The sequence below is a fragment of the Aegilops tauschii genome, chromosome 1 (assembly GCF_002575655.3).
Source record: "Aegilops tauschii subsp. strangulata cultivar AL8/78 chromosome 1, Aet v6.0, whole genome shotgun sequence".
Taxonomy (NCBI): Eukaryota; Viridiplantae; Streptophyta; class Magnoliopsida; order Poales; family Poaceae; genus Aegilops; species Aegilops tauschii.
Window position 1 is genome coordinate 16,295,618 of NC_053035.3, and position 11,116 is coordinate 16,306,733.

Here is an 11,116-nt window from a genome sequence, read left to right on the forward strand (position 1 = left end):
AATATAGTCGTCCAATATATCAATCTTTATGTGTCGACCATTTCGAGACTCCTTGTCATGTCCGTGATCACATCCGGGACTCCGAACAACCTTCGGTACATCAAAACATATAAACTCATAATATAACTGTCATCGTAACGTTAAGCGTGCGGACCCTACGGGTTCGGGAACTATGTAGTCATGACCGAGACACCTCTCCGGTCAATAACCAATAGCGGAACCTGTATGCTCATATTGGTTCCCACATATTCTACGAAGATCTTTATCGGTCAAACCGCATAACAACATACGTTGTTCCCTTTGTCATCGGTACGTTACTTGCCCGAGATTTGATCGTCGGTATCTCGATACCTAGTTCAATCTCGTTACCGGCAAGTCTCTTTACTCGTTCCGTAATACATCATCCCGCAACTAACTCATTAGTCACAATGCTTGCAAGGCTTATAGTGATGTGCATTACCGAGTGGGCCCAGAGATACCTCTCCGACAATCGGAGTGACAAATCCTAATCTCGAAATACGCCAACCCAACAAGTACCTTTGGAGACACCTGTAGAGCACCTTTATAATCACCCATTTACGTTGTGATGTTTGGTAGCACACAAAGTGTTCCTCCGGTAAACGGGAGTTGCATAATCTCATAGTCATAGGAACATGTATAAGTCATGAAGAAAGCAATAGCAACATACTAAACGATCTGGTGCTAAGCGAACGGAATGGGTCAAGTCAATCACGTCATTCTCCTAATGAGGTGATCCCGTTAATCAAATGACAACTCATGTCTATGGCTAGGAAACATAACCATCTTTGATTAACGAGCTAGTCAAGTAGAGGCATACTAGTGACACACTGTTTGTCTATGTATTCACACATGTATTATGTTTCCGGTTAATACAATTCTAGCATGAATAATAATCATTTATCATGATATAAGGAAATAAATAATACTTTATTATTGCCTCTAGGGCATATTTCCTTCACCTCTCCCACTGGTTTATTTTTGCCTCACCTCCCACCACCCCTTCCACTGGATTTTTCTCCCTGCCACTTTATCTTTGGTAACCAAGTAGTTCATCTATGGTAACCAATCTTTTCTTTGGAAATACAAACGCAATCAATATTAATACAATCACTTCACTTATGGTAATCAATATCTTCTTTGATAAGGCAAGAGTAATTTTGGAGGTTAATCAATCTCTTTATATTAAACTTTGTAATAAATCTCCTTTACTTCTCGAGGAAGTACATAGATCGTTCGTTCGAAGGGATCCCACCACTATCAATTTTTTTCCTACGACAAAGCCCACCTCCTGTTTCTAGTTTCACTTTGTTTTTTTTTTGGTCTCACGGTCTCCTCATCAGCCCCCAACGCCCAAACCCACATCCCCAGGCAACCACACAAACACATGCCCCTCGCCCTACCTCCCCGCTTTCTTCCTTCTCAACCTGGCTAGGGTTCAAACAAGGATTTGGATCATTTGCCCACTTTACAAGGGTTTTGATGATTTTCCCCAGGATTGTGTCAATGACTAGTGACCTCGAGCCCGCCTGTCAATCTCGGGGGAGGGGGAGGGGCAAATCATCAAAGTTAGAAGTAAAGTGTGAGTTAAGATGAATTTTCTTGATTCAACCCGCCGCCGCTCGCCCGCTCCCCTACCATGCTAGAACAAATCTTCTCGACTCCTGCATCATCCTATCCTCTCTCTATGGCATCCTCCATGGCACGCTCTACAAGACCAATCTCCAGGTTTCAATGAGGTGGAAATTTGAAGCCTTGGGGACGCAGATCGAGGCCTTCTGACGGCGCAATTATATGCTTCCCATCGGCTTTGGCGGTGGCAGATCGTGGTGGCTGTGGCGAGGGTGCGTTCGATGAAGCAAATGTTGTCCTAATCCTTCCCTTCGAGGCCATCCTCCTATCCCGTTCGTAGTGCCCTCCCAACTTCCTCCTCCTCTCCTATTGAGCTCTGCCGCCCTGTTTCCTCTCACTCATTTCGATTTGTTGCATTTTTGAATCAGTTATGAATTTGTGCTATATGATCGATGTGCATGGATTTGCATGAATTTGAGGGTTTTGATATGAAGAGTGTGGTTGTCTAGCGGGTCTTTTGAGGGGTTTTCCTGTGCTATCTGAGATCACGCCCCTTAACGGCAGATCAACAAGACATTGTGTTATTTGTCGGTCAAAAAAAACTTGAGTCTAATATGACTTTGCTATTTACTGGTTTTTTTTGCATGCTTGTGTTAATGTTGACTGTGTGCATCCTAACTATGTAGAGGCTGGGTGTGTGCTCATTATGTTTGTACCCACTCGATGATTCATCTTGAGCTTACAAAATCCAACCTTTATTGAAAAACAATAAATTACCAATTGTGTTGATCTATTGAAAAAGCTACTGGGCCAAAGTGAGACATTGTGAACAACAACTACTCTATGCTTTTATGTACCTCTTCATGGTAACGTATTGGCAATACAAAAATACACCTGGAATACCTCGATAACAAGTTTTTAACATTGTTATTAAAATATAAGTGATACAAATAATTATACCAACATCATCATTATATTAAATGGTACAAATAATGATACATGCATTGTTTTGATTAAAAAGTCCATCATTATTGAAATAAATAATACAAACAATTCTACAAGCCAATCTCACACACATTATCAATAGTAGCCAGCATAGACATAAAATGTCATGGTTACTATTTGGTAAATTCGAGAGCCCAAAAGTTTCCAAAAATGTAAGTTGATTGGAAGGTGCCGTTGAAACCCGATTCCCTAGCCAGCTTCAGAAACTCTTGCGCAGTTCTCTCCTTCCCTCCCTCAGAGTTATTTAACATCATCACATCGAGAATGTAGAGATTTTGTGCTGCCCTTGTCACCTCTGGAGTAGCCGGCAAGACAAACTCAACAGCGATCAGCCGCCCCTTGTCTGGCAAAGCTTGATGGCAATTTTTTAGAACCTTTATGCAGTCATTGTCGTCCAACATATGGAGTACCGTCTGTATGTACATTCAAGAAATATTCAGTATCTAGAATATGTTATGTAATATTAAACCTACTTTGCTCGAAGTGTAGGTTTAAGTCTGCTCTGCATTCTCAAATATTTAGGGGATTTATTTAGCACAACGGAATGTGCTTTGTTTGTCACAATGAAAACATTGCAGATTCACTATTGTACACGGACGTTGAATTTAATTTTGGCATGTTTTAATTGTTGAGTTGTGGTTCGTTTTGCTTTGTTGCAGTGTTGCATTGTTGAATTGGTGTTGAATTTTGCTATATGATCGATGTGCATGGATTTCCATGGAATTGAGCGTTTTTATATGAGGACTGTGGTTATCCGGCAGGACATTTGAGTGGTTGTGTGGCACAGTCCGACATCGCACCACGGAGAAAACCTTAGTAAGAGGAAACCTGGGGTTCAATTACTTCTGCACAAGGGCAGCCACCTTGATTGCTTGGACCCTAGATAAATACTTTTATTACTTTACCAATGTGTTTATAGAATTACAAGTCGAATGCATTGTTTGTCAGTAGTAGAAAATTATTTGAAGAAATATTCTATAGACATCGTTCTATATTTTGGTTGAAAAATAGTTTATATATGAAATAATGAGGGTGTATCACGTATCTACCAGGTTTTCAGTAATATTATACTTTACACCATATGGAATACAGAATGACAGAGAAGGGAACTAGATACAGTAGTTCGTATATATATACCTTTAAGAAAATCGCATCTCCAGTGGGAACATTATCAAACATATTTCCAGCTATATGTTCGACACCTGCATTGGGTTGACATTAGCTAATTAAGTTCTCAATTATCTCACAGGAAAGCATAGATGAAAGAACTCAACAATAGAAAATGATACAAATATGATCTAAATGTACAGTCACAACATCCATGCAAAACAAAGAGAATACAGTTGCAATACAAAAACAAGGAAAGACAAAAGAGTTGAGTGATGGGTGTTTGGTTTTGCTGGATAACAACATTTTTTTACCTGATCCCTTATGAACTGGTGACAAAAAGATTGGCGTTGATGCTTTTTCTAGTACAAATTAATCCATTGAACTGAGGAAACTGATGGTATTCCTACTGAGTTGAAAGTTCCGCGGGGACATGCGCACAGCACGTACACACATGTGTGTTGATCATTTGATCTATAGGCTTTAGTACTTAAAATTAAATTGTTGAGTTTACAAGACGCTAATGATGGTGCATACGTGTGGGGAATAAGCCATTTGTGTATACGCTAACAACCAAAAGTACAACCCCTCTAATTAAGATATGCATTCCCAATTTCTCAGGCATTGTATTTGGTAGGCCGACTTGGATGATGATGCCTGGAAAGGAGACTCCAGGCCGGGAAGCAACCCAAACAGTCAGATAGGCCTGGAATAATCATAATAAGTCTAATTCCCTGAGAATATTACAATGAAGTGGTAGAATGTTCAATTATTAATTGATGCAATTTAATAATACGATATAGGATAATCCACTACATTGACACTCGTTCGGGATGGGAACATAAGTTGGGCATGTGGTTTTAGGTCTTCAATTTGAGTGATGAAACATGTGTTATAGTATGTTGTAAAATATATATATTCAGATTCAGCGACGAATGAAAGTGCGAACCTAGTAATTTTATGCAATTTATACATATTTCTATAGTCAAACTGAATGCCTAAAAACCCGTGCCTGGCTTATAGTGCCATGGAGATGTTAAATATGATGTACGCGATGTGTTGCATAATATATAGTATTCCTCATTGTACTATATTCACTAATTCTTATCTGGACACTATCTCCCCCAATTTAGAGAAAATATGCGGTATGTGCTATTGTTTTCATTTGCTCCATTTTTCATCCCTAGGTGTGAACTTTGCATGGAGTCTCCATGCGTACTATATTCAACTAAATATTCTGTTTTATCTCCGTATCCTCGGTTCCCACCAAATGAAGCTTAGGTGAACTCAGGAAGAGTGTGCAATTTTTATCACCCAGGGTAGGTGATACACACATGGAGACTGACATTTTTGGTTTTGTCTTCAGGTGCACTTTGCGGGCCCGTGAACAAACCGGTGTTTGTCTGTTCAGTCGTCTCTCTACTCCTGCCCTTTTAGGGGAATCCATCTGGTTAGGACAGAGAAACAGAAAGAAAGAGCATGGCAGAAACTGAAATAAGAAAAGCGCAGAGAGAGAGAGAGATGGATGCAAAAATGCTTCCTAGAACTCGCACGTAAAGCTTAAGCGTAGAGGAAAATAGGAGAGTGAGAGATAGAGAGAGCATGTTGGCAGCCCGGGACCAGCTCCCGGTCCATCGGCATAGGTTCAAACGTTTTTGGTGCGCATCATAGAGTCCACTACAAGCAAAGAGTGTACTACATTCCAAAACACGGGTCTGAGGAGAGCGTGGCACTCTCCCTTATAAGGAGGTCCTAGCCTGCTCCCGTATCTGAGGTGGGACTAAAGTTACTGGCACTGCCCGAGTGTCGGGATCCTGACACCTCACCCCCCTAGGGAAGCCACCCTTAGGGTGGCGTGGGGGCCAGCTCTAATACCACTTGTTAGCAGCCCAGACTCAGCTCCCAGTCCATCGGCATATGTTCGGACGTTTTTGGTGCGCATCAGACACTCAACTACTAGCAGAGAACCCACTACACCCCGAAAGACTGGCCTAGGGCTAGAAACGGCTCTGACACCACTTGTTAGCAGCCCAAGCCCAGCTCCCGGTCCATCGACATACGTTCGGGCATTTCCGGTGCGCCACAGACACTCCACTGCAAGCAGAAAGCCCACTACATCACAAAAGTCCGGCTTGAGGAGAGTGAGGCACCCTTCCATATAAGGAGGCCCTAGCCTCCTCCCGTATTCGAGTTGCGACTAAAGTCACTAGCACTACCCGCGGGTCAGGTGAGAGAGAGAGAGCATGCAGTGGTTAGGAGAGTGTGCTAAGAGAGAAAGAGTAAATGAGCCGTGTGTAAAAGTTTATAGAGAAAGCACACAGTATCCTATTCACAAGGTGACGAGACCAAGTCAAATTCATAAGAAGGTGGCGACGTACCGAGAATAGACGGCGCGAGGGAGATGACATGAGGCAGGTCGAAGTTGATGCCCCTGATATGCTTGTACCTGCAGGTGATCATCTCCATGGTAGAACCGGTGCCGCCACCAACATCGACGAGCACGGCCACGTCGTCGAACCCGTGGAAGCGTTCCAACAGCTTGCTGGTCACCATCACCGAGATCTGCACCATGGCCTTGTCGACCACCCCGAGGAGCCGAGGGTTTCTCCCCAAGTGCTCGCCTATCGGAACCCCATGCGTCCTCTTGAACGCTGTTTGTCCGCCTCCCGCTGCCGCCCCCAGCTGCTGCCTTTGAAATGCACGGCGATGTTAGATTCTATAAACCGTAGGCAAATTTTAACATGATCACTCTTACCTCCTCCTTTTACATACGATGTAAAAAGGTAAGAGTTAATCAGACCACTAATTAATGGGATCAACGATTCCGATATATTTTATACTCTTGTCTCTCATGTGCAAAGAGGAGGTAAGAGGAACGCTATTAAAACTGTTCCAAACGGCAATGGCAATAGCACTCATTCGTATCATAGCTTACCAGGCCATCAAGAAGTCCTGGTCCGTAGTGAACATAGAGTAGGGCGCCAGCGACGGGCCACCGTGGTTGCTGCTGAGCCACCGACACACCGGCGAGGGCTTGTAGTGCCGGATCACCTCGCCGCTTGGACCTGCCTCCGTCACGCACTTGACGATGTCGAAGGAGGCAAGCAGCCGCATGATGCGGTCCACTGGAGCCAACCCGCCAGCCTTGTCCATGGTTGGGAGCCGCGCGGCTAACTCATCCGCCGTAATCGCAAGGCTGCCGGCGTTGCTGAGCGCGTCAAAGATGCCCAGCTCGATTGCTGCTTTCAGGGTCATGGAGACCGCGAAGCTCGTGATGAGCCCCCACGCATGTAACCATGTCCCCTCGTCGTCGTCACCAGCGGCAGGATTCATCCTACTTCCGCGCACAGTATTGTTATCCATTGATACTTGGATGGTGCCTATAGCTTGTATGGTTCCTTGGTGGTGCCTGAAAGAAGGTAAGTATATATAGGGAGAGATCACATATAGTTCTGAATAAATAAAGTGGAGAAATGATGGGTGTTCCCCTATACAACTTCTAAAAGTGCAGGCTGCCACAACTTTGTTAAATCGTGGTTGTGTCACCAAACCGTGTGGAGAAATTGCACAGAAATCACAACGCGACATTAGCGCTTGTTGCCGTCTTCTTTGGCCCATTTCTTCCTATGCAAGCCTCACCACTTGACCGCGTCACTAACAATGAAGAGAATATTCGTTTGTTACTTTCATCCGATGTGGCGCTCGATCAAGTCCAACAATATAACCCATACTTTCTGTGCCACCGCCATGCACACCACAACGGAAATACACGCCGACCTATGCCTGTTTGCAGCTCTTCCTCATCCGTCGCCTCCTCACTGCAGCCGTGTCCTCCCTCCTGGAAACATCTCCTTAAATTTATGTACGATTCAAAATTCATCCATTCGAGTCCGGCAAGCACTCCCAACAATGCCATCCGCTGTGTGCACTAGTTTCCTGCCTCAGTGCACCCTTTTACCTGCCGGAGTGCATCGCTCAAGGCAACATAATCCAGAATGCGCCCCCTTCAATGTTCTATTGGGCCCTCTTGACATGGTAGTAGAACAACCTCAGGATCCCATTTTGCCCGATGGAAATTCACAGGGGCACGCGAGTGCGGGGGCACGCACCTGCCCAGCCCTGCCTGGCCGCTCGATTGCCTCACGGTTCATGTAGTGGTTGAATCCTGCACGGGGGCACAATAAGTTTTAAGTTTCAGTAGTTGAATCCTGCATAGGGGCATAGTAAGTTTTAAGTTTCAGCGTAGAAACTTACGGATTTTGCATATGAAATTTCCATGTTTCAACCAAGTTTTATAGATAAAATTTTAAGCAATTTTCTCTGTTGGTCGTAGAAACAAAATACCGGACTATTCTCGGTAGCGCATACTAAGTTTCAGTATTGAAACTTTATATATATATATATAAGTTGTCAAAATATATTCAAAATGGATCTTATTTGAAAGTGTTGGTCACGAGAAACACGAATATGAAAAAATAACTTAATATAGAATTTTCATTTGGAAGATACATAATTTTGAAAATCAAAAGCCAAAATAAAAAAAAGAGCAGTGCTACAGGGACGACACATCTCGCCGAAATCTGGACGATGGATCAAATCATTGTTGGATGGCATCTTTTAGCAAATCAGCACCGATTAAGATGGACATCGTCCAAATCTCGTCCATGCACCCGCGACTTCCGTGCCCCTTATTCGTCTGCCCTAAATCCTCGTCCTTTTGCCTGGCCGATGTTTGCAGTTGCCTATGGCCAAATTTTTCTTCAGCTTTTGTGCAAAGCATTGGCGGGTAGTACTGCCTGGTTAAATACTCCATCGAGCGAAAGACAATTATACAGTCCAAAAAACCTCTCTCTCTATAGCTTATCTAAAGGAATACATATTGTCCCGACGTCTCTCTTGTTCAAAGTATTAGTGGCACATTTGATCAATGCATTTACTAGACCCGTCCAAATGTCTCATAGTGCAGATACGAAAATGGAAGTGGTGTCGCGGCAAACATAAATTGGAAGTTAATAAATGAAACAGCATCTAGTGAACGATTGCGTCAGTTGAATTTGTAGACCAGAGCTACGGGTTACCGCCGGCCGGCCGTGTTGGTTGAGACTTTCTTATACTGCCGGCAACGACGCTTGTCATTTGGTTCGGCGTCACTATGACACCTGCTTGCCTCTATGGATGCATTTGTGCCATTTGGTACGTCCAACAATCTCGGGCTGCCAACGCGTCTGGTTTTTTTTTTTTTTTGCATGACAAGAGCTCGTGTAAGTTGATGTGACAGCAGAAGTGGAACAGTATACCAATTCAAACCGAATTAGGGGCAACAAAAAATCGTACGGGGTCGGAAGCAGAGGTTGATCTCGTGTAGTGTAGTTGATGAGACGGCAGAGGTTCGGCAGTAGTTGTTGGTCGTAGCGCTCGGAAGCATCCGGCTTAGATCGATCGGATGGGGCCAGGGCATCCAGCCGGCCACGTGATATATAGTTCGACCGATACCTGCAGCCTCGCAAGGTTCTTTACATTCAATATGAAAGAAAATACAATTGACAACAAAATATAAACGTCCACTCCCACTGTTCACAAATATAAGATGTTCTACTCCCTCCAATCAATATTACTTGTCGCTGGTCTAGTACAAAATTGTACTAACTTTGTATTAAATCATCGACAAGTAATATGGATCCGAGGAAGTACTTTTTCTACTTTGAATCGGATGAAAATAGACAAGTTTTATGGTGCCTGTTCACTCATTTCAGTCCGTGTTTCATTCATATTGGAATATCGAAAACAACTTATATTTTTCAATGGAGGGAGTACTTTACTTGCATTACAAGTGTGTCTACCAATATACAAGTGTGTCTAGAAAAAACAATAATAGATAAGCTAGTGAATATTACCTAGTGGCCACCACCTGTAGAGAAATAGGGCAACTAGGTCTTCCTCCTAAGAGACTCCGCCGATGCTGGTTCCCTCGCTGTTGGTTACCTTCTGGCGCCAATGAGGTGGAGGAAACCCTCCTATGGGGGTGTCTATGTTGTCCGCGGTCACCCTAGCTAGAGTATGGGTTAAGTATTGTTATATGGCTCGCGCCATCAATGGAGAGGAATAAGATCTACACATCTTTGTGCCGAGCTTCTGCGAGGGGCGAATCTTGTTCCTTGTTTTTGTCTTCATTTCATCTAGGGAAACTTGGAGTGCAAACACAGGGGTGCTCCCGTGCTACGCTTGGCCGAACGTGTGGAAACATAAGGGGCAAACGTAGGAGCGAGGCAACCCGACTTGACCAAGAACACAACTCGACGATTGAAGCACACAGGCCGGGGAAGTCCTAAGTGATAGTTATATTATTAAGTTTGATTATGATCCTGCATGTAATTATCATGAGAGAGGCAAATATGGTTATAGAAATCTTCATGTTACAAAATCACCTCTTTTTGTGATGAATGTTTTGAAGTTGGGATTTTTTTTCTCTTAAATGTACTAGGAGGTGAAGGATCCGCTCCTCACTCGCCTGCTTTTTTTTTCTTTTTGGAAAATCCTCAACTGTGGCCTTTCTCGCGTGGCTAGCAATTGGGTTGGGATGATAGTCCGAGTTAAACAGCGGGCACCTCTTCTCCTCTGGAGCAGTGGCCCATTAGAACAATTGACCCATAAAAGATAAATGTGGTGGAGGACAAAACAGAGAGTAGATTTGTTGGCCGAGACCTTCAAAATAACCTGAAAACAAACGGCCAGAAATGCTCAGGCCGTGAGGGGCTGAGATTTCGTTCCTAAATAAGATATAACATAGAGAACTGCTTTAATTTAATTCTTCTGTTCGCGGACATGTAGAATCATTTCTTTCGGCGGGTTTACTTTTATAAGCATCTTATATCTTATCATCTATTCTTAAATAGTTGCAACCCACTATCTATTTTTTCACTCCATGCAACTATGTCGCATTTAGCGCACTAACACTGGTAGAGAATAGGCCTTTAGTCCCGGTTCGCAAAGGCCATTAATCCCGGCTGTGCAACCGTGACTAAATATGCGCGACTAAAGGCCCTCCCCTTTAGTCGCGCCTCTTACGAACCGCGACTAAAGGCCCGTCCACGTGGGCGCCAGGAGTCCGTCGGGGCGGAGGACCTTTAGTCCCGGTTCTCGTGGCTAACCGGGACTAAAGGCCTCCTCCGCAGGTTTAGGGTTTTAGCCCCCCTAAACCTGGTTTTTTTGCGAATTTTTTTATTTTTTTTATTTTTAAATTTCTGAATTATTTTAACCTCTAATCTCTAATCACCACCCCTCATCACTGCTCAATTTATCCTCTAATCTCTAATCACCCCTCATCATTCCAAATCATCTAACTTCCCGGACGGTCGCCCATCCTCTCACTACTCCAGCCTGAGCACGCTTAACTTCCGGGTTTTATTCTCCCTCG

The 11,116-nt window shown here is 43.7% G+C and overlaps 1 protein-coding gene across 1 annotated transcript; it reads right to left on the minus strand.

Annotated features, from left to right (window-relative positions):
• Positions 1-2,588: 2,588 nt before the first annotated feature.
• LOC141039250 (caffeate O-methyltransferase-like protein 2) lies at positions 2,589-7,183 on the minus strand. The gene is made up of 4 exons (XM_073506615.1): positions 6,638-7,183; positions 6,081-6,391; positions 3,733-3,797; positions 2,589-3,008 (listed from the first exon to the last, which is right to left on the minus strand). The coding sequence occupies exons 1-4, from the start codon at positions 7,063-7,065 to the stop codon at positions 2,709-2,711; spliced, it is 1,104 nt and encodes a 367-aa protein (XP_073362716.1). The 5' UTR covers positions 7,066-7,183; the 3' UTR covers positions 2,589-2,708.
• Positions 7,184-11,116: the final 3,933 nt, after the last annotated feature.

What these genes read in the sequence shown, in the direction of transcription:
- LOC141039250 (XM_073506615.1), bottom strand. Translation starts at nt 7,065, where the DNA reads ATGGATAACAATACTGTGCGCGGAAGTAGGATGAATCCTGCCGCTGGT. An exon ending in CAGGACTTCTTGATGGCCTG is followed by an intron (nt 6,392 to 6,637) that starts GTAAGCTATGAT and finishes TGCATTTCAAAG; the next exon opens with GCAGCAGCTGGGGGCGGCAG. An exon ending in CCTCGCGCCGTCTATTCTCG is followed by an intron (nt 3,798 to 6,080) that starts GTACGTCGCCAC and finishes AACCCAATGCAG; the next exon opens with GTGTCGAACATATAGCTGGA.